The sequence below is a fragment of the Natrix helvetica genome (genome assembly GCF_964273705.1).
Source record: "Natrix helvetica genome assembly, chromosome: 3".
Classification (NCBI taxonomy): Eukaryota; Metazoa; Chordata; class Lepidosauria; order Squamata; family Natricidae; genus Natrix; species Natrix helvetica.
In genome coordinates this window covers 129,226,982-129,250,537 of record NC_138549.1, presented here as the reverse complement: position 1 = coordinate 129,250,537, position 23,556 = coordinate 129,226,982, and the positions used below count along the sequence as shown (strand labels likewise).

At 40.0% G+C, this 23,556-nt stretch overlaps 1 protein-coding gene across 4 annotated transcripts in view; it reads left to right on the top strand.

Annotated features, from left to right (window-relative positions):
- DSTYK (dual serine/threonine and tyrosine protein kinase) overlaps positions 1–23,556 on the top strand; it is a 48,764-nt gene that overhangs the window by 17,940 nt on the left and 7,268 nt on the right. For all 4 annotated transcript variants that reach the window (XM_081949333.1, XM_081949336.1, XM_081949335.1 and 1 more), the window contains exons 3-10: positions 9,619–10,282; positions 14,635–14,870; positions 16,410–16,493; positions 16,851–17,027; positions 18,453–18,582; positions 20,572–20,728; positions 21,920–22,052; positions 22,863–22,976. In XM_081949333.1, coding sequence (XP_081805459.1) covers positions 9,619–10,282; positions 14,635–14,870; positions 16,410–16,493; positions 16,851–17,027; positions 18,453–18,582; positions 20,572–20,728; positions 21,920–22,052; positions 22,863–22,976 — 1,695 coding nt within the window. The remainder of the gene's footprint in view (positions 1–9,618; positions 10,283–14,634; positions 14,871–16,409; positions 16,494–16,850; positions 17,028–18,452; positions 18,583–20,571; positions 20,729–21,919; positions 22,053–22,862; positions 22,977–23,556) is intronic.

The window sequence follows — 23,556 nt, the reverse complement described above, 5'->3', positions numbered from 1 at the left end:
ATTTATTTAACTATATCTATTGTCACTAAATTTCACTAAGTTTAACTAGTTTTAAATTATACTCTACCATCTGTCAACCTGTATCTTTCCAGTAGCAAAATAGTCTCATATCTTCTGCCATTTGTGGTGTCAGTCCTCTAATCATCTCCTTAATCAACTTTGTATGGACTCCTCTTAGCAACTCTTTGCTTATAAAATCTCTCATGTAATTTTGATGCCCTTCTTCTGTTTCCTTAATCAGCTTATCTTTGATTGTCGGTAGTGTTATCAATGATATTGCTAATATTTCTCTCTTTAAATCCATAAATTCTTTTGTTTTTTCTTCTTGTGAATCTTGCCATCTGGGGTAGATTTCACCTCCATTTAATTCCTTTTTCAGTATTCCACTCTTTCCATTTTCAGAGACAAACCAATCACCATAAATATCAGCAATTTTAATTTCTTTATATTCATTTTCCTCTTCGATTTTTAGGATTTTAACCGCCACTTTTTCCATTTGATAAACATCTTTAACTTCTTCATCATATTTTGCTGTTAGATGCACTAAGTCTTCCAACTTCTCTATCCTCTCACGTGAATTTGATAATTTCTGTATTTCTGAGAATATCTTTTGCAGACTTAAAACTTCTTTCTGTTGTTGAAATTGTTCCATTATCTCCAGCTAACAAACACTGCTGCTCTAGCTTAGAAGGTTTTAACAAGATTAAGCATAGATTCACAAATTTCATTTTTACCTTTCTCTGGTTAAAGATATACTTCAAAGGAACATCTGTATGCTTTTCTTCTTATCACTCTCTATAAACAAGCAGTGAGACCTTGAAGTGCCAAGCCAGGATATTCAGTGAAAAAAAAGTGTTTCATTTCCAATACACAAACCTCCTACCTCCGAGTAGCAGTGTTGCAATGTTGCAATTTTCTTTGTTACTTTTTGTGTCTTTTTTGTATTTCAAGTTTTAAAAAAAGTCCGATTCTTGAATGAGTTAGAAAAACACCCACAATAATGAAAGAGGAGAATTTTAATCCATAGGTTACAAAGAATAGTAACAGAAAAAAAAAATAGAAAAAGAAAACTTAATCCATTCGTTTTAAAAGGCTTGCATAAATTCCATCCGTGAAGATAGCATTTAAAAAGTAAGATAACCCACTGTCCAAAACCATTCCAAATTTAATTCCGCCACTTATTTCTTCTGTTCTCCAATTTAAATTAATTTTAAGTTTTTTATAGGCAGTCTCTTTTAAAACTGTAAAAATTCCTCACCAGTGGAAACACTTTCTCTTTCCGTATCCTTCCGTTTTGGAGCCGCCCCGACTTCATCAGCCTAATGGTTGGATTTTTTGTCACTGGCTTGAAGAACTTCTCTTGGATCGATCAGGGACTTTGCAATATCCCTGAGATCAGCAAGACATATTCTTCCTGTTCACCATCTCTGCGGGACAGTTTAACTCCGTTTGGACCACCCAGCGCCAAAAGTATCAACTGCGATCTCAGAGCGTTGAGATCGCACGTCGTCTCGTCGCAACATCGGCTCCTCTGTCTCCCAAAACAATCCTTTTGATGCCTGAAATTCTTTTAAACCTGGCTCTTTACTTCATTTTTCATAACACATTTGCATTAGGAGAGGGTGGAATTGTGATTTAATGTAATATAATATTTGGCATGGTTCTAATTCTGCTGAAAATATGATTAAGATGTGTAATAAATTGTTTCTGTGAAAAATCAAGCAAATTATATCAGTTCAGGGAATGTTTGCCAGAATATATTACAATTCTGCTATTCATGTTTGCAAACCAGGACTAGCAGTGAGAATTGATCTCTCTTCCAAATTTTAGCTTTATAGCATTAATTGGTGATTTTTTACATTTATAGAATATATTACAATTCTGCTATTCATGTTTGCAAACCAGGACTAGCAGTGAGAATTGATCTCTCTTCCAAATTTTAGCTTTATAGCATTAATTGGTGATTGTTTACATTTTTTTACCTTTAAATTGGCTTTTTAAATCATTTTTTTCTTCTGATAAATTGGAGGGAAATTCAAAATTGCTTTCAGGCTGCCTCTCTTCAGCCGTTCTGACTGCCTGCGGCCACGAGTTCACTCAGGAAGCCTGCCTTGCAGTCGGATCGACCATGAGCTACGGCTTCGTAGCTATTTCCCCAAAGTGCTCCTGGAATTTAGGCACTCGAAAGACGTACGACCCACCCTTTTGCGCGCAGTGGTTCTAGGCGAGGTCGGTGGTCATTCTGTGGAGCACCTGGCCACTTTGAGTGTTGGCGGCCATTTTGCAGGTTGGAAAAGCCCGCGAAGATAGCGGTGGTCATTCTGAGGCTTCGAAAAGCCTTGGAAGAAAAAAAGACGGCCATTTTGGACACTTTAAAAAGGTCACGAACTCTGCAGCAGCCATTACAAGTGCCCAGTGACCCAGGATCATTCCAGGTGGACCGGATCAGGAGCGCCTGGCCACCAAATGGGTGAGACTGTTGCCTATCTTTATTGTGGCTTGATTTATGTCGGGGGAGATGGCTGACCAAGCTATGTCTGCAGATAAAAGATTAGAGGAGGCAGGGCCATGGGGGGTGAAGAGCAGTAGGAAGAGGCAGGCCAAAGAGGCTCCTTCCTCAGAGTTGAACCCCAAGGTCTCTAAAGCCACTACCAGGGCAGAAGAGCGAAGGCAGAAGGCTCTTCAGAAAGTATTTCAGAGGGCCCCAAAACAACAACTTTCTAACTGCCCAGCCCTCCCCCCTCCACCTGAGGGTCGCCAAGTTGTCTCCCCAGATCCACCTGTCTTGCCACCCACGGGACCTTGCCCTTCACTGGCAGATTCAGATGGGGAATTATCGTCTTCTGAATCCTCCTCTTCTATAGAACCTGACAACAGAGGCAATTTCTTTGATGTCCCTCTCAATAGGGACAGCAGCTAGCCGTGTGGAGATTGAGCGAGAGCGCCTAAGGGCTGCCCAGCTTTCACAACGGGTGATTTCTACAATTGAGGCTTCACACAAGGGTTCCATTACTAGGATTTATGATTTCACCTGGTGGTCTTTGCAGAGTGGTGCCGGGTCTCGGGAGCAAATCCTCGCGAGGCTTCAGTACTGCACGTCTTGGAGTTCTCCAAGATGGATTGGATAGGGGATTCTCACATGGCACCCTCAGGAGACAGGTGGCGGCCCTCTCCACGATTATTCAGGGAGAGGGGCTCCTTCCACTTTCCCAGGTCCTGTTAATTAAGAGGTTTTTGAAGGGTGCGGCTGATCTCCGTCCCCCGGTAGTCCACAGCTTTCCGGCAAGGAGTCTCACTACAGTTCTCCAAGCAATGAGAGGAGCACCATTCGAACCTCTGAGGATGGTTGACCTGAAGTTCGTAACCCTTAAGTTAGTGTTCCTTGTGGCGGTCACCTCAGCCCGTTACATCTCTGAACTGGGGGCGTTGTCCTCCAGGTCAGATCTTTGTACATTCCACAATAATTGGGTCATCCTGCAACTGGATCCGACTTTTGTTCCCAAGGTTAACTCCCTTTTCCACAGGTCACAGGAGGTGATATTACCGGATTTTTGTCCGGACCCGTCTCATGATAGGGAGCGTCTTTTGCACCGGTTGGATGTGAGGCGTGCCTTGTGCATTTACCTGAGGTGCATGGAGGGCCTCAGGAAATCTGAGACGCTCTTTGTTTCGTTTTATTCGTCTTCCCTGGGGAAGAGGGTGTCCTCGGCTATAGGGAGGTGGATCAAACCATCGCATTGGGAGGTTCAGAACCTTCCAGTGCCCCAGGGCATCACAACACACTCCACCAGGAGTGCGGCTACCTTGGCAGCCTGGGCCACACAGGCGCCTATCGTGGAGATTTGCAGGGCGGCTACATGGGCGTCCCCATCTCCCTTCATCAGGCACTACAGGTCAGACGTGTTTGCATCGGCTGATGCGGCATTTGTTCATAGGTTGTTAAAACAGGTGGTAGTGCATGAGGGGCCCAGGCCAATAGCGCCCTCCCCCCCAGGGATGTTAACTTGGGTATGTCCCAATCCTGGCTAATCCTGCAAAATTCCTCCGGAAAATGACAGTTGGTCTTACCTGAACTGTTGTTTTAGGAGGTTTTGCAGGATTAGCTAGGTTCCCACCCTAGCGTTGGTCCAGGGGTTGGGGGAGTTCAGGGGGTAGGGTGTGTTCCCTTATGTCTTGTTTTCAGGTGTTTTGCAGTGGGCTTGACTCATTGAAACTGGGAACCAGAAGCAAGGAGGACAGAGACGTGGCTTCAAATTAACTCTGTCTCCAGGCCAATTGGACATCACAATACCCAATCCTGGCTAATCCTGCAAAACCACCTAAAACAACAGTTCAGGTAAAACCAACTGTCATTCCTCTCCATCTTCCTGGAACACTTCACGCCGTGCCCGGTCTCTCGGTGTCCTCGCAAGAGGGCGCTGATGGAACAGGACCATCCAACCAGTTCCTCCTCATCAGGAAGGGCAGGGTTTTTATTCCTGCCTGTTTGTGGTACTGAAGAATTCCGGAGGATGGAGAGCAATTTTGGATCTAAAATCGTTGAACCGCCATATTGTCTACCAGCGGTTCAAAATGCATTCTCTGCACACCATCCTACAGGGAGTCAGGAAAGGCAACTTCCTCACGTCGGTAGACTTGACCGAAGTTTACCTTCATATTCCCATCTTCATAGACCACCGAAAATATCTCCGTTTCTCTTATGGGGGAGGCACTTCCAGTACCAAGCTCTTCCATTCACACTGTCCTTGGCCCCCAGGATATTCACAAAGGTGCTGGCTGCTCTAGCTGCCCACATCAGGTCATCTCCAGTTTGGATTCTCTGTTACTTGGATGACATTCTCTTGTTGTCCAGGTCTCCGGCTCAAGCAGAAAGGGATCTCGCTCTCACCATTCACACCCTGTGGAATCACGGGTTTGGAGTGAATCTCAAGAAGAGTCACCTCGTTCTCGGCACTCCCATTCTTCACCTCGGGGTCTTGATAGACACCATGGTGGGGAGGGTATTTCTGTCCAACGACTACATTCTCAGTCTGAGGGAATTTGTCAGGAAGGTGCACAAGTTGTCATCTCTCAGGGCAGAGCACATCTCAGGGGCCTCCAACGTCCAGGTAGACTGGCTGAGCAGGACCAGTATAAATCAGGCGGAGTGGAGCGTCCATCCAAACGTCTTCCATCGACTGACACTACAATTTGGTCTCCCAGTCCTAGACCTGTTTGCGACGGCAGACAACAACCAGGTACCCAGGCATTACTTGCGGTTGATGGATCTCATGGTAGAAGGAGTAGACGCCATTGGCTCAAAGGTCTCCTGTACGCATTTCCGCCCCTTCCCCTCATTCAGAGAGTAATTCGGAAAATGTTGGAGCAGGAGGCAGAACTATTGCTGCTAGCGCCGAATTGACCACGTCAACCTTGGTATGCTGACCTAGTGACTCTGTCAATCTCCACTCCATGGCACATTCCACAGTCTCTCCTGTCTCTACACCAAGGGTCAGTTGCCACCCCCAGTGGCTACAATTAACCGCATGGCAATTGAGCTGCAAGCCTTAACAACCAATAACATCTCCCTCAACGTCGTTGCTACTATTCAGGCATCACGCAGAAACTCTACTAACCAAATTTACGATGCCACTTGGCGAGCATTCGCACTGTGGTGTACCAACAAGACTATTGAGCCACTTAAAGCGTCCATTCCACAGATATTCGACTTCTTACAGAAGGGGCTTGATCAGGGTCTTATCCCTAATACGTTACGCTGACAGGTGGCTGCTTTGGCTTCTGTCCTGGATGGTCTTGCCTCTGACCATTTATCTTCTCATCCCTTGATCCGGAGATTTCTCCGTGAAGCATCCAACCTGCGTCCCCCTGCCATCCATAGATATCCGACTTGGGACTTGCCTCGTGTCCTAGAGGCTCTGACTTCCTTGCCCTTTGAACCTATGAGATCCACTTCCTTGAAACTACTGTCCTTTAAGACTTTATTTTTGGTGGGAATAACATCTGCCAGACGTATTTCTGATTTGGCTGCCCTTTCAGTCAGGCAGGACGTATGCGTGTTCCATCCAGACCGGGTTGTTTTAAGACTGGACCCGACATTCATACCAAAGGTGAATAGCTGCTTTCATAGTGGTCAAGAGTTAACCTTGCCTGATTCCTGCCCCTCTCCTCGTCATGAGAGGGAGCATAAATGGCACACTCTTGACGTATGATGTGCCCTCAAGATCTACATTGACCGCACCACTTTGATCCACCACTTTGATCAAAAGCTCTCTTTGTATCCTTTCGCCGGGCCTCCTTGGGTAACAAGGCATCGTCGTCGAGTCTGGGGCGGTGGATCAGAGCCTGTATTAAACTGTCTTATGAACTTCAGTCTTTGCAGGTTCCTCTGAACATTACAGCTCATTCTACATGAAGTGCTGCAACAACTGCTGCTTGGTCCACACAAGCCACATTGGAAAAGATCTGCCGAGCAGCCACATGGGCGTCTCACACTGTCTTCATACGTAATTACAAGTTAGACAAGTATGCGTCAGCTGACACAGCTTTTGGGTGCAGGGTGCTGCAACAAGTGCTTGTGCCTTAACGGACCTTCTTTAGTATCCCCACCCTAGTGGACAGCCCAGTCTTTGGTACGTCCGAGTCTGGCTGCTGTCTCCACGATCACAGGAGAATGGGTGTTGGTCCTTTCCTGATACACTCATTCTCTGTTGAAGTGGAGACAGCAGCCAGTCCCACCCTGGGGTGCATCACGCAATTCAGAACTTTTTTGTGCAGAGGAGAGAGAGTGCGAAACAGAGGATATGGACTTGACACATACATGTTTTTGCTCACAATTCTCACTTGAGTCTACAGTTTTCCTTCATCTGAACTGGGGAGGAGCCACAAGGGCCCGATGACATCATAAGTGTAGACTCAGTCTGGGGGCGGGGCGAAGTCGCAACGACACGATGTGCAGTCTCAATGCTCTGAGATCGCAATTGACACTTTTGCCACTGGGGGGGTCCAAACGGATCTAAACTGTCCCGTAGAGACAGTGAACAGGAAGAATATCGCAAAATCCCCGAAAGAAGCAAGAGAAATTTCTTCAAGCTAGTGATAAAAAATCCAGCCAAGGCTGATGAAGTCGGAGCAGCCCCAAAACGGAAGGAATGGAAAGTGAAAGTGTTTCCAGATGGTGAGGAATTTTCATTGTTTTAAAAGAGAGACTGCCTATAAAAACTTAAAAATAGCTTTAAATTGAAGAATAGAAGAATCAAGCGGCGAAATTAATTTTGCAATGGTTCTGGACAGTGGCTATCCCATTTTTTATATGCTATCTTCATGGATGAAACCTTTACAAGCTTTTAAAAATGGACAGATTAAGTCTTCTGTTTCTACCTTTTCTTTCTGTGACTTTTGGTGATTCATAGACCAAAGCTTTCCTCTCATCGCTGTGAGTATCATTATTTTTTAATTCATTTAAAGACTGGACCTCTTTTTCTAATTTGAAATATAAAACAGATATAAAAAAAAGAAATAATTTAAAAGTGCTACGTGCCAGGAGGTTTTGTTGATTGGAGCCTGTGTATTCAAGCGGAACTTTTCCCTTTCTTCACGGTTTGTTTTGATGGCTTGTTGCAGAGCAATAGGGGTAAGCCAAATGTCCCTTTGAAGCGTATTTTCAACCAGAGAGTAGGGGAAAAAACGGCTTTTGTGAATCCATGCTTTAACTTTAAAAAAAAACATTCCAAGCGAGAGCACTTTTGATTAAGATGGCGGAGTATCAGGAAAATGGAGAGATTGTAAGTTTGCAGACAATATTTTCAGAATTACTAAAATTAACAAATACATATGAGAGGATTGAACAAAAACTGGTACTGAACAGTTAACAGAAAAACGTGATTGAAAATTTTATGATGTTCACTAAATGCAAAATGAGGGGATTAAAATTCAAAGAATTGAAGTGGAAAATGAATATAAAGCGATTAAACTTGCTGACATTTATGGTAATTGGTTTGTTTTTGAAAATGCAAAAAATGGAATACTGAAAGAGGAAATAAATGGAGAGGAAACCTATTTCAAAGGGCAAGACATAGAAGAAGAAGAAAAAAGTAAAGAATTTATGGACTATGAAACTTTATTAACGAAAATATGGATAACATTGTTGACAACTAAAGACAAATGGAATAAAGAAGCAGAAAGAGGGCATCAGGATTATATGAGAGATCTTACAAGCAAGGAGTTGCTAGGACTAATCAATACAAAGCTGATTAAGAAGAAGCTTAGAAGATTGATACCACAATGGCATAAGATTGTTTTGTTATTGGAAAGATACAGATTGATAGATGGAAGAGTATAATTTAAAACTCCTAGCTAAACCTAGTGAAACTCTAGTGATAACAGGTATAGTTAAATAAAAATTGATAATGATAATACTGTATACAATGTGTAGTGTTATGATAAGCAATAATTGGATATGAATATTGAATGATACTTGAGATTATATATAAAGGTCAATAATGATAATAACAATAAAAAAGAGAACTAAATTAGACACAATTAAGTTTTGATTATTAGGGGGAAAATGTTGTGACATAGAATATAGGCAAATAAAGGATAATAATCTATACATATGTATGGATATAATATAAGGAAATTGGATGTAAATTGTAAACAGCGATTTGGAAAGGAGGTTTAGAAAAATTTGTTATTAAATATTATGGATGTTTAGCTAGAATAGGATATAAGGATTTAATGTTAATGGAGGATTTTATAAATAAGTAAATGGAATGCCAGTATGTGGTTATGTATTAAATTTTGCTATATTTCATGATGAAGGACGTTTAAACAATGATAGTCAAATAAAAGTGGAGGTATGATGATGGTAATATGTATAAACATTTGAGTTAAGATACTAGAGTTAATATGAATTATACTTGATGACGGTAGAAGAGATGCACAAAAACTGTTTGTAACCAACTGATACACTTTCTACGGGATGTAAAGAAGGAGGATTTTTATGTTTGTTTTGAAAATTAAAAATAAATAAAGTTTTAGGCAAAAAAAAAAATAAGTGTAGACTCAGTCCAATTGGTTACTGGACGGAGTAAACCCAGTCTGGCTGCTGTCTCCATATCAGGTAAGAACCAATGCCCAGTCTGCTATTCATGTTTGCAAACTTACAGTATATGAAAGGAACATCAAGCAATGAGCTGACTTAAACAGGTGTGTCAGGATAGATGTCAAAACATGCAGAGGCCATAAATATAGAGATATAGTGCTGCTAAGGTTTTACATGAATACTGTATTGATTTTTAAAAACAAATGTTTTTACAGCCAATGTAATTTCACACACACACATAAAATTATTACAGGCATGTTCTGTATCTAAATAAGGATTGGTATCATTAATATATATATTGTTGAGTTAAAGAAAAAAATGAGGGAGAACTGTCTTCACTTATACAAAATTAGGACTTTCATTGTTCTTAAAGAGTGTTATTATGTTTAATTTTCCCAGATTCCCCTTAAAAGCAGGAGAGATACATGTCTTGCTGTGGATTTGGAAGGGAGGGAGTGCTGGATGCAAAGCTCAAATCAACCCTTAATGTTAAATTTTTAATGCTTTGCTATCTTCAGGAAATGGATATTGTGATAGCTCCATGTCGGGGATTCCAGTCAGCTGAAGACACTTTGGGAGAATACATCAACAGCGTTCTTCCAGTCATCACTTTTGCCATCAGTGAGGCCGAACTTTCAACACTGGACATGAACGAGTTGCAAGAAATTAAAGAGAAGTTCGCTTTACCCATCTTCTTTTTCAAAGTATTAAATTTAGGATCTGAACTAATATCTCCTCAAAATGCGGAAACTGAAAAGTCATCCCTTTTTCGGCAACTGCTAGATTTGGATTATCTTAGTAGCAACCATTGCAGTTGTGGAGCTCCTAGCACTGATGCCAAAGCCCAAAGCATGTTGGTAGAACAGTCTGATAAGATTCGTCTGCTTAGCACTTTCTCCAAACAAGTACTACAACAGCGCTTGGTAGATGCTGCCACCATTTTGAACATTGTACACTACCGTTGCTTAGACATTTTCATCAACCAAGCCTTTGATATGCAACGAGACCTGCAAATCACTCCAAAGCGTTTAGAGTATACACGGAAGAAAGAGAATGAGCTGTACGAATCTCTGATGAGTATAGCCAACCGCAAACAGGAAGAAATGAAAGATATGATAATTGAAACCCTCAATAACATGAAAGAAGAGCTGCTGGAAGATGCTGCTAATATGGAATTCAAAGGTAAAGCAAGTCATACCATAAAAAATTATGACCTACAAAGAGAATTCTATTTTGCATTTTATATTGATTCTGGAAAACCTCCTACTTAGATTCCCATGTTTGTCCATGTAAAAATGTTCATATATTTTTTTCTTTTAAATGCTTACCTTTCAAGTGAATATGGCATCAGGATTGAAACACAATTGGTGGAAATTTCATACACGCTGGATCAATATGAGTAATTTATTAATGTAGTTTTCTCCAGCTGGATACACTCCAGGTAGTATAAATATTTCTGGGAGCTGAAACCTATATGTCTGAAGTGTGCCTCACATTGGGGAATGACTAGTTTGTTGGCTGTCTGTGACTGAAAGAGATACAACTTTCCAGCTAAGTTAACACTTTTCTGTAAAAGTATTTTATGAAATGTTGTACATTTGAATGTTATACAGACTTCATAAGGGTCCTTCTTCTTGCATGTGTGTGTGCAAGTAATTACCCTCCTAGGACAATCAATTAAATTAAAGGATAATTAGGACCAGCCTTGACTTACATAAATCTCACAAACTTTGGCTGTCGCCCAGATAGTAGAGGCATGTTATACACTTTTCAGAATATATTTCTGAAAACCATTATAAAAAAGGAATTGATGTGCCTCAACTAAGAAACTGATTTTGAAATTTTTCCAAAATCTTGAGGCTTTCTACTGATCCATAATCAGAGTAACAGTCATGAAATGGAAAAGATTTGAGGTAATACTGAATGGTGGTTCTAGTGAAATCATTTTAAATCACAAGTCTCAAGGAACCTCAGAACAATATTCTGGGATCTATAGGCTTCCCTCTTTAGACCTGGCAAAAAAAATCATAATTCCATCATCAGACAATATAGGGTAAAAGTTGGATTCAGGGAAAAATAGCATAATAGTGGTCATTAAGAAAAACAAAAATAATTATCCGAAGTTTGCCTATATGTATCTAGATGACATATCAGACTCTTTTAGAGTGGGCTGTAGAAGGAATGCCTTCAGGATTTGTTGACATGCCATTTTTGAAGGAAGAATGAATTCTACTTTGTATCAGAATTAAACCAGAGAATATCAGGCCAGCTATCTGTCAGGTGAAGTTGTGGGTTATGTAACAAAAACAGTAATAAACATACAAGCAGCTTGATGAGGGAATGGATGAACCATACATTCAGAGTTTTGAAATGGCCAAATCAAAGTTTAGTCTGAACCCCAAGGAAATGTTGTCGTGGGACCAGAAGTGACTAGTTTATTTAATACTTAATTATCTGATAAATCTATATAGCTGCTCGTTTCACATAAAGGTAAAAATAGAAAATTATGCCCCTAAATAACCCAAACCAAAACAAATGTAATCGAAAATCAATAAAAACTATTAAAAACAGAATCTGCAAGGGAGCCTACTCAGTTTGCACTTTGCAGGTTCCATACTGACATTACAGGATGTCCATGCCAGATGGCAAAGGTACCTTTTCATGCCCTTTTGGAAGGGCAGTGAGGTCAAGACCAATCGGGTTCTTGGGGAAATGGACCAAAGACGCTCTTTTTTGGTTTGTTACATAACATTCCTTAGTGGATGAGACCTGATGGGATGAGTAGATATGATTCAGGAGATAGGGTCCCTCAAATAACCTGGCCCCATGCTAATTTTTTCTAGTTTTAGAAAAGCTGAAGCAGTTTACAAAGGAGGAGTGGGTCAGATTTTATACTTATAGAAAGCATTTAGTTGCAGTTATTGCAATAAAAGATAATGTATCCAGGGGCATTATCTAAGGGGCACAGTACATGTTTGATGATGTTATGAAATAATGACAATATTTCAGTGTTGTCAGACTCCTTTTCTATATTGGCAAGACAGGAAGTTCTAATAACATTGAGTAGCAAAATATGCAAGAATTAAGAAGATCCAAAAGATGGTAGACAGTTTTCCCCCAAGAATTGCATTTCTCAAATCTGCTATTTGGGATGGAGGAGGGGTAACAGCTACCTAAGAACCAGATATATGTTTATCTGTGCTTCTTAAATTCCATTACAAGGTTATTTTACATATATATAATTTTAACTATATGAAAATCAACATGCTGTAGAGCAGTGATGGCTAACCTTTTTAAGATCGCGTTGCAAAAGCAAGGTGAGCGCAGGGGGGGTTGTGCGTGGGCATGCCCACGCCCATACTATGCGCATGACCCCAACATGCATTCATGCACGACCCCAGCAAGCACGAGCGCACGACCAGCGCTCCCCCCCACTTTTGGTGAGCTTTTTTCACCCTCCCCAGGGAGAAAAAGCCTCCAGAGGGAGAAAAACGGCCCTATGGACAAACCAAGTCACTTCCGGGTTGCCTGTAGGGCAGCGATGGCGAACCTTTTTTGGCTCGCGTGCCATAAGTGGGGGGAGCGCAGGGGGGGTCGTGTGCGGGCGTGCCGCACCCATAATGCAATGCGCGACCCCCAGTGTGCATGCGCGCACTACAGGCGCTCCCCCTCCAATTTTTACATGCTTTTTTCACCCTCCATAGACTCCTGAGGCTTTATAGGAGCCTGGGGAGGGCGAAAACAGCCTCCCCCGCCCCCTGGACGCCTTCCGTGGGGGGCGGGGAAGGCTGTTTTTGCCCTCCCCAGGCTCCTATAAAGCCTCTGGAGTCTGGGGAGGGCGAAAAATGGCTTTAAAAAAGGGTGAACTCAGCTGGCCAGCATGTGCGCTGGCCAGCTGATAGGGCAGCGCCTCGCGTGCCCTGACAAATAGCTCTGCGTGCCACCTGTGGCACGCGTGCCATAGGTTCGCCATCACTGCTGTAGGGCCATTTTTCACCCTCTGGAGCCTTCAGGAGGCTTCCCTGAAGCCTCCGGAGGGCGGAAAATGGCCCTATGGGCAAACCGGAGTCCGTTCCCAAACTTCCGGTTGGTGCATCAGGGAAGCCTGTGGATGGTGAAAAATGACCGAAAAAGAAGGCCGAAGTCAGCTGGCCAGCATGCACATGCGCACTGGAGCTGACAGCAACACCTGGCGTGTCCTACCAAATGGCTCTGCGTGCCACCTGTGGCATGCGTGCCACCGGATCGCCATCACGGCTATACAGAGAAATAATATTTTCATGCAGTTATTGAAATAATGCAGAATACAATTACTTAGCAGTAAAGCTGCAAATGAAATGTGGTCTGTCTTTAGTTTTGAAAAATTAAAAGATAAAGCTGTCTTTGTTTTCAGGAGCTATGAGAACAGCAGTAAAAAGTTAACCGACTTTTAAAAATAGAAAACATATAAGTATAGCAGTATGATTACAGTTACGAAAGTTAACATAAAAACAATTTGCAGAATGATTCTAATATAATTAATGTTTAATTCAGAACAAAGCACTTTTTGATAGCTGCACTTAATACTGCAGTCTGAAGTGATTTATCACTTTTGAAGGGGCTCTGCTATGATTACATGTTTTTATTTAGTGAAAAAGCAAATTTCATGTGTAAAGTTGGAATCAATAGTAGTTGATCTTAAAATTCATTAACTTGATGCGCTTGTTTTAACTCCAATCTCCTTTTGATGACTATCAGTATGTACATAAATACCACCCACCAGCTTTATTCAAATAATATTCAGCAGCAAATATACTAAAATTTGAATTCATTGGCATTTTGTAAAAACATTGAATATGCTTAGATGTGATAAACCTCACTGAATAATAAGTTAGTCGGTTTTGTAAGTAACAAACAACTTTTAAAGAGTTAAGAGTTATGAACCATTTGGGGGAAGGGGTGTTCATTCTTCCTGAATGTCTATTAAATCATAAAAGAATATCATTGCAATGATATACTGCATAACATCATAACAAATGTTGAATACCACCACAAATAAGTGTGTGTGTGTGTGTTTTAAATGTATTACCTTCTTAATTTTGAATATAATGAACATTGTTTTTGAGGGATATCTGGATGGAAATCTTGTTTCTTTGTTACATTCAAAGTTCATGAAATCAGGGTTGCTAAATTGAAATTTCACTATCTAGTATTGGAATAATCTAGCGAAATTAATCTGAACAGTTTAACAGTGCAGATTTGAAAATTTCTACTCCATAAGAAAACTTAAAAGGGCTTATTTTTACGTGAGTTTGATTTTACAGTATCTAAACTAGTCCTACTATCATTAAGAGAGTTAAATAAATCCTTAGCTTTCCTACTAGCCTCAAGGGACAAAATGCTTAATTTGTGGGATGGGGTTGGATAGAAGAATGTTACTAAAACCCTAGCATTTATATTTAATTGCACTCAGGCACAAAATGTAACTTTACATTTATTTTGAGCAGTTGCTTATACTTCTTTTAATATTTATTTTCCCCCTCTATCTCTTCTAGATATAATTATTCCTGAGAACGGGGAGCCTATAAGTTCTAAAGACATTAAGTGCTGTATTAAGCAAATCCAGGAATTGATAATCTCAAGGTTAAACCAAGCAGTAGCTAATAAACTGATAAGTTCTGTGGACTACTTGCGAGAGAGTTTTGTAGGCACTCTGGAAAGATGTCTGAAGAGTCTGGAAAAATCTCAGCAGGATGTTTCAGTACATATTACAAGCAATTATTTAAAACAGGTAAAGTAATACAAAGTACTGAGATCATTTTACATAATTGTTTCTAGGATATTAGCTGATTGAGAGGCAGTGTGATGCAAAAACAATTTGATTTGGATTGGGGAAACTTGGGTTAAACTTCAACACTTTGGGTATGACTGTGGATCAACCACTATCCCAATATCTGCCTCACAAGTTTGTTGGGAGAATAAAAGTCTATGTGTTGAAAAAAAAGAGCCTCTTTGATCACTTAGAGAAAAGGTGGAACATAGGTTTAGTAAACAAAGAGTGTGTACACACAAAGAAAATTGAAGTTTTTCTCCTAATAACCACAGGGAGGCTTCATCCCGTTTTTGCTGAGAAAATGCTATCGGAACATTATGCTGTGGAAAATGAATAAATGGCAGAAGGATGGCAAGGGGATGAGTTGTTCCTTCAAGGGAAAAAGAGACTATTGTGGAATTGCCTTGATTGTTCATATGTGGCATCTGTTTGCCATAGAAAGTCTCCTTGTACCTGGGTGTTTGTAATACAGTAAGCAGTAAGATAATAGGATCCTCACTCTGCAGATAACCTCCATAGATAAGAGATTTCCCAGTACAGATACTTGACCTCACCATCTGGAATGACAGTGATTGAGCAGGAATGAAGTCCTACATGTATTTACTTAAAAGTATCAACCATTGAAATAAACAAAACTTAATATATAGCAAGCATGCACAGGTTTCCTTGTGCTTGTAGCCCAGCACAAAGGCTGTATCGATTTATTATCTCTTTGAAAAAAAAAAAGGGGGGGGGGGAACACCATATTCTAAGTATTTTTCCTCAATTTTCACCCCATTGTATGTGAAATAAGCCGAGCAATACAAATCATTCTATCAGCATAACAGCATATTTGTAAAGCATGCATAGACTTACATAACAATAAGTCTATACATACTTACCTGGGGATATGAGCCACTAGATTTAATGGAATCTGACGCTGAGTATTTATAGATGATGCTTACCAAATCCAGATTTCTTCAGACTTATTCTGTGTGAACATTTGTGTATGAGAGAATTATGCACGTGTGTGTAGATTGTGACCAATTAATTGTACATATGGGTGCATCACATTTAATGAGCAATTAGTTAATATTGAGTAAAATCAATCTTATTGATTTTTTTTAAAGTGTGGCCTCTTGCCATTGTATTTGTATGCATGCTATGTTTGCAGCATAATACAGTTGGGTGAGCAGTTAATCTGCAGAATTGATTTCAATTGGAGCTGGCAATTCTAATTGACATATTAAGGAAGTTGGGCAATGTACAAGATTATGTATGCATATTGTTTTGATCTTCATGTCCTCTGGGTTGCCTTAAATTCAGGCTGTTCTGCCCCTTGGGTAAATTGGGAATGGACTGAATTCATACACAGACTAAAACAGTTTGCTTTTTGGCACAAAGAATCGATTTATTGCAATTTATTTATGAAGCTGTTCACAAGATATACAGTTCTTTAAAAATAGTGGAAGTTATTTCAATTTGCAGGTATATAATTAATCTGTTTTCTGTTTGCAGATATTGAATGCAGCCTACCACGTAGAAGTTACTTTTCACTCTGGTTCAACAGTATCACGGATGCTGTGGGAACAGATCAAGCAGGTATTAAATATTTTAATAGCATTGATTCATTCTAATGAAATTTATCCTAAGTACATTGTCTTCTATTAATTCATATCATTATCTGCAGAGTTGGAAAATAGCTACTTCTATTATGAATTAAGATTCAGAGGCATCTTATGTTGGAATAGAAGACAATTGATTTTAAAAATGCAGAGATAAAATATGGCAAGTGTGTTGGATATAACAGCATATAACAACAACAATAACATCTAGTCTCATCCATTATCCTAATTTATTTGTGCTTGCCAGATCCAAAGTTAATGTTGGCTAAGATGAAAGCAGCACTTTAATACTTGAGTTCTAACAATAAGATACATGTATTTTTTTCTTCTTTAGATAATACAACGGATCTCTTGGGTGAGCCCACCTGCTATCACCAGGGAGTGGAAAAGGGAGATAGCTCAGGATGCCATTGAGAGTCTTAGCGCATCCAGATTGGCAAAGAGCATCTGCAGCCAGTTCCGAACAAGGCTAAATAGCTCTCATGAAGCTTTTGCTGCTTCTTTGCGACAGGTCAGTTTGATGTAAAAGGAACCGCAAGGAATATAAATTAGCAAATTTAATCTCAAATTTTCAAATAATATGAATATCTATTGCTTATCTCTTTACTCTTTGGCAATGGAAAGAACATTTGGATACCATTTTATCTCTCATTGTCCTTTTATAGATACAGCTATAAAAACACAACTGTGCTAATTCCATTGAACTGGAGGACTGCATTGTGTTACAGCTATTCTAGCCATTAAAATGGGTGAAATGGAAGTGATGATACCGTAGTGATCATTTGCCAACTCTTAAATATTACTGAGGAATAAACATTGTTGCATTTGATATTATGCATTGAATCTAGAGCTACATTAAAAGAGTAGATAAACTAGTTACAATTGTTAGACATGGGCAGAAGCTGGAAATCAAACTGAAAACAGCAGATGCTGCTGCTTATGATTTCCTGCTCAAGGGATAATTACTGTATAGATCAGCGATGGTGAACCTTTTTTGACTCACGTGCCATAAGTGGGGGGAGCGCAGGGGGAGCGTGTGCAGGCGTGCCACACCCATAATGCAATGCGCGACCCCCCCAGTGCGCATGCGCGCACTACAGGCGTGACCCCCAATTTTACATGCTTTTTTCACCCTCCCCAGGCTGCATAGTCTTTATAGGAGCCTGGGGAGGGCGAAAACAGCCTCCCCCGCCCCCCCGGACGCCCTCCAGAGGCGTCAGGGAAGCCTCCGGACGGTCCCTGAAACCTTTGGAGTGCTCAAAACGACCCTCCGGTTTGCTCAGAGGGTCGTTTTGAGCGCTCCGAAGGCTTCAGGGACCTGTTCAGAGGCTTCCCTGATGCCTTCGGAGTGCTCAAAATGACCCTCCGAGCAAACCAGAAGTCATTTCTGGTTTGCTCGGAGGGTCATTTTAAGTGTTCCGAAGGCTTCAGGGACTGTCCGGAGACTCCCCTGATGCCTTCGGAGCGCTCAAAACGACCCTCCGAGCAAACCGGAAGTCACTTCTGGTTTGCTTAGAGAGTTGTTTTGAGCGCTCCGAAGGTGTCAGGGAAGCTCATGAAGCCTCCAGAGGGCCTCCGGGGGAGGGAGGAGGCTCTTTTTGCCCTCCCCAGGCTCCTATAAACCCTCTGGAGCCTGGGGAGGGCGAAAAATGGCTTTAGAAAAGGGTGAACTCAGCTTTGCATGCCCTGACAAATGGCTCCACATGCCACCTGTGGCACGCGTGCCATAGGTTCGCCATCACTGTTATAGATAGTCCTCAAGTTACAAACATTCTTTCAGTGACTGAAGTTATAGCAGCAGCGAAGAAAAATATTTTTGACATGTCCTATTTAATTTTTTAAAATGGAAAGAAGTAGAATAATGTGTCAGTAATCTATCTGGATATTATCCAAAGGATGGCACAGATGTACTTATATTTTATCAATTTTGTATTAGCTAGAGGCTGGCCATTCAGGTAGGCTTGAAAAAACAGAAGATCTTTGGTTGAAGGTGCGGAAGGACCATGCCCCTCGCCTTGCCCGTCTGTCACTGGAAAGCAGGTCCTTGCAAGATGTTTTGTTATATGGTGAGCATTGCCACGTCTCTTTTGTTATTTATTAATGCCTTGGCTTCATTTTCTCCTGCAATATTTTCAATTTTACAAGTAGATGGTGCTTCAATTATATTATGTACGCATAGTGACTGAAATGATTGGAAAAGTTATAGGTCATCATAATTTAGAAGGCTAATGTTTTAATTCTAAATCTAGACAATAATAGCAATAGCACTTAGACTTATATACAGCTTCACAGTGCTTTACAGCCCTTCTAAGCAATTTGCAGAGTCAGCATACTGCTCCCAACAATCTGAGTCCTCATTTTATCGAACTCTGAAGGATGGAAGGCTGAGTCAACCTTCAGCCAGTCAGAGTCGATCTGCCGAATAGCAGGCAGCTGGCTGTCAGCAGAAGTAGCCTGCAGTACTGCATTCTAATCACTGCAGCACCATGGCTCACGATAATAGCATTCTTGCAATTAGTAATCATATGGTTTAAATAAACCATATCCCAAATTGTGATCTAAGGTGAGCCCACGGTTTGCATAGTTGCTTTAATCTATGTTTGCCAGTGGTAGCTATTTGTGTTGAGCAACTAAGTCCCTTAATAAAGAGCCTGCCCATCATGATTGTAACTTGTGATGGTTGTAAAATGGGTCAGTCATATGAAAGGTCCAATTTTACCATCTTTTTTTTGGGGGGGGGGCAGTCATTAAGCGAACCAATGGATCACTATGGTCATGGGTTTGCCAAAAACTAGAAGGAAATACGGTTGTAAAATGTGGTTACATGATTGTAGGACTCTCCAAATAGCCATAAATGCAGCCTGGTTGATAAGTGCCTGAAGTGTGATCATGGGACCGCATGGGACCCTGAACAGAATTTTGAATGCAGGTTGTACATACTCCTCAGGTAGGTCCATCAGTACTTCAAATGGTGGCTAAGCGACCATTCGTAAGTTGAGGACAGTATATAGCATTCAGATGAGCTACACAATTGGAGTCAAAGACAGAGTCAAAACTTCAGTATAACTTAGTAGACATAGTATAAAGCAACATTAACAGAACACAATTCTTTAATGTTTGAAAAGATTGAAGAAAAATAAATCAACTGTGTGATTAGGTGGAAGTTGCAGGTAGAATAAGTTATGTACCTGTAGCTTATTCTTATGACAACAATTGCCCCCAAATCAAGTGACCAGAAAATAAGGTTTTAAATGTTTTACATTTTTAATTCTTAATAAATTAAAATTGATTGCTTTGAAATTAAAATTAGGAATTTACTTTTAAATACAAACTTAATTTCATTTGCATTAAGAAACATAGGTAGAACGAGCAGCAAATAAAATGCTTAGTTTCGAATATATAGTGTTTATTAATGAAACTTTAACTCTTAGGTTTCTTTCTACAGGATTGAGGAGATTGTGCTTTTTTCTGCAGTCTACTGTTTCATCTAAAAATAAATTCTGGAAGGGTACTGGCAGAAATCAGAAACATCACTTAATCTCTCTTCCTTTAGTAGGCTGCATTGTGCAACCAAAAGATCTCTTTAGTTTGTAAAAGGATAACTCTAGACTTAATACTAGTACTTTACTGTCCTAAGACCTGAAAATAATAGTGAAGGCAAGAAAAAGAGCTGAAATATTGTACATATAGCTTGATATAGTTTTACTAAGTTACAGAGCAGCTACTGAAAATGTAATAAATCTAAAAATACAGCCTGACTTGATAAAACAGGAGATACATTTAAAATTCAAAGCAAATAATATGGCAGCAGCCAGGAAACAGATATCTTTTACATTATATCAATATAATATTTGACTAAATCTGATTCAGTATGGTATTATAAATTGTATACATTATACAATGAAGAAATTCATTGTATTATTGAACTTATACAATTAATTAATAGCATAGTCATAGGATTAAAGTTAATAGAGTTAATAAAACTTGAAAAATACATACTATCAAAAAGGACCATAGAAAATGCTTTACTCTGATAAAGTTAATATTTGTTTCAGGCAAACCAAAACTAGGACGTGAATTGGGCCGAGGGCAATATGGAGTGGTGTACCTATGTAATGCCTGGGGGGGACACTTCCCATGTGCGCTCAAATCTGTCGTTCCACCAGATGAGAAGCATTGGAATGATCTTGCACTGGAATTTCACTATATGAGGTGGGTACAATTACATTTTGTTGTTAATGAACAGGAAGCCTGCCAAACTACAGATAGTCCTTGAGATATGAAAAGTAACTTAATGGATATTTGAAGTTATGACAGACCCTCTACATACAGCCTAGTTTTGAAGTTATGGCCACTGCAGTGCCCTGGACTAATTCACCCTTAACATTGATCGCAGGTACGTTTCAGGAACTCCCTGCCTCTCTCCTCCCCATTCCAACTGTACAGACTGTGTGCGTTAAGGCAGCAAAACAGAGCAGTTTATGCATTGGCCGCAAAGCATGATTCTGAAAGTGGCAGTGATATCAGAATGCCCCAGAGGTTTCCAAAAAGCAGAATACATTAGCGAAGGCCATTTTGTCCCTCCACTTCATGATTCAGGAGGTGGCCACCATATTTCCAGTAGCTGAATTACACTTTGATAGCTGTAAATATTGTTGCTGCTTCCAGAATCATGCCATAATGCCACATGGCTGCACAATGAAGCAATCCGTTCCAGTCTCTGAAAGGCCTCTGAGCTCTTCAAAAGGTTAGTGATGAGGAAAGTGTTTGTCCTGGAAAGGTAGGAATTAAGTCTAAGGCCTGTGGGGTCATGGAGGGAGTGAGAAAAGGCCTGTGGGGACCCAGTGGATGAGAAGAGGAGCATAAGGTGTCTCAGGAGGATGGGGGAGACTTTGGGAGTCTGGGGTAGGTGGACCTTGGCTTGCACTAGGCCTACAAAAGCCTCCCTCACCTCCCTTATGCTCCATGTAATGACCTGATTGTTCATTTAATGGCCACATCAAGAAGAGCAGGGAGTGAGGGTCAGTAGGTGAGCCCATTTCATTTAACGTCTGTCGTGACGTGACTAATGAACCAGACCCATTATGGTCTCATCTCGAGGACTATTTATATCAAATCAATAGAACTTGGCAAAAAGAGGCATTACATCTTTTAGCAGATTTGCTACAGTTTGCATATTTTCATAGTTAGAATATTTATCTGTAATCTTTTTATCTTAACACTGATTAAAAACAATATTTTAAACTAAGTGCATATTTCCAGAAGTATAGGTTAAAAAATAATAATTTTGAAATGTTCTAGATTAGAAAAACTGCTTTGCTTCTTTTGATAGTAATTGTCTTTTTCTAAGAAATCGGAATAGGCAGAATGACCACTTGGGTCTTATTTTGACACATCGTCTAGGTCACTGCCAAAGCATGAGCGGTTGGTAGACCTTCATGGATCCGTGATAGATTACAGTTATGGAGGAGGTTCCAGCATTGCTGTTCTACTGATAATGGAACAGTTACACAGAGATCTCTATACTGGATTAAAGGTAAGGAGAAACTTTTTTAAAAAAACAGGAAATACTGTTTTAAAGAAAATGAAATGCCTATGTGACTAGTGTGGTAACCATTTCCATTTTCCACCCAAAAATGTGATTCTGATGGTATGATTTGGTTTAATTTATATTAGATTACATCACATTAGGTTAGCACCTCTGTGTTTCCTGCTTATGTCTAGCCAATAAGGAAATGGGCATTTAATAATGCTATTTAGATCTCATGTCAGGAGTGAAAAAGCAGTATTTTTATTTGCTAGTTTCAATATTTCCCCACCACATTTTGCTAAATAGATATTATTATATTGAGAAACGGAATACAGAGGGGGGAAAATGCCTTTCTTTCTTATCTCTGGAACTTTCTGCTAAGCGCAAGGAGGAGACCGTAATTTTCCCCACACTATTGTCTCAGGGATTCCAAAAGAACAATTAATTCTAACTTATTCAGTTGCCATGCTCAATATTCAGTTGCTTCAGATGGCTTTGAGAATGCTGAGTTCTCATTGGGCTGCCTTTGAAACGTTTTCCTTCCTCCTTTTATTACAAATATAGATTTCCGTGTGTATGTTTGTGTGTGTGTGTGTATTCCAGTAAGTATTCTCATATTCAGCCTAGCAGAATGAAATAGAATTGAACAAGCAGAACTATGCTGTGACCTTTTCAACTAATCTTCTAAGAGGAACCATTTCTCCAAGGAACTTTTTCCTGAGAAAATCTCTCGACATATACAAGATTCACTTCTTAATACTTGGAACTACTAATCACATTAAAAGATTGATAAAAGGAAGTTTTCTTTTGTTTTAGGCTGGTTTGACACTGGAGACAAGATTACAGATTGCACTGGATGTAGTTGAAGGGATCCGTTTTCTTCATAGCCAGGGGCTTGTTCATAGAGACATCAAACTTAAAAATGTACTGGTAAGAGATAGCTTTGTGGCTGTAATTTTATATCCTTTGCTCAAGTGAAGTTAAACATCAATAGGTAAAATAAGAGCTTTATTTAAGTCATTCTCTAAAAAGATGCCTCTGCTTTTACAAATACACAAATAGAAATGATTGTGATTGTAAAATGGAGGAAGGTCATCTTATTCTGCTGAAGCAAAAAACGTACGTTTTCTATATATAGAAAATTAAAGAACAAGAGAGGTAATTTCCTAACACTGTTGACCTTCATGCTAAACAGAAAATCTCTGGTTTTCAAGTGATTAAAACAATTAATACAATATTTATTAATTGAATATAATATGAAAATGATTAACGTTTAAAATCTGGTGGAAGAAATGAACTTTTACAGATTTTATAAAAGCTGAGAGAGAGAGAGAGCTAAATATAATTTCTAAGGAAATGCATTCCATAATGAAAATACTCTACTCTTTTCAGATAAGAGCACCCCGTGATGGTGGACCTTTCCTATAGATCTTAATCCCTAGACAAAGTCATAACTGGAGATATAACATTTAGATAGATGATAGATAGATAGATAGATAGATAGATAGAT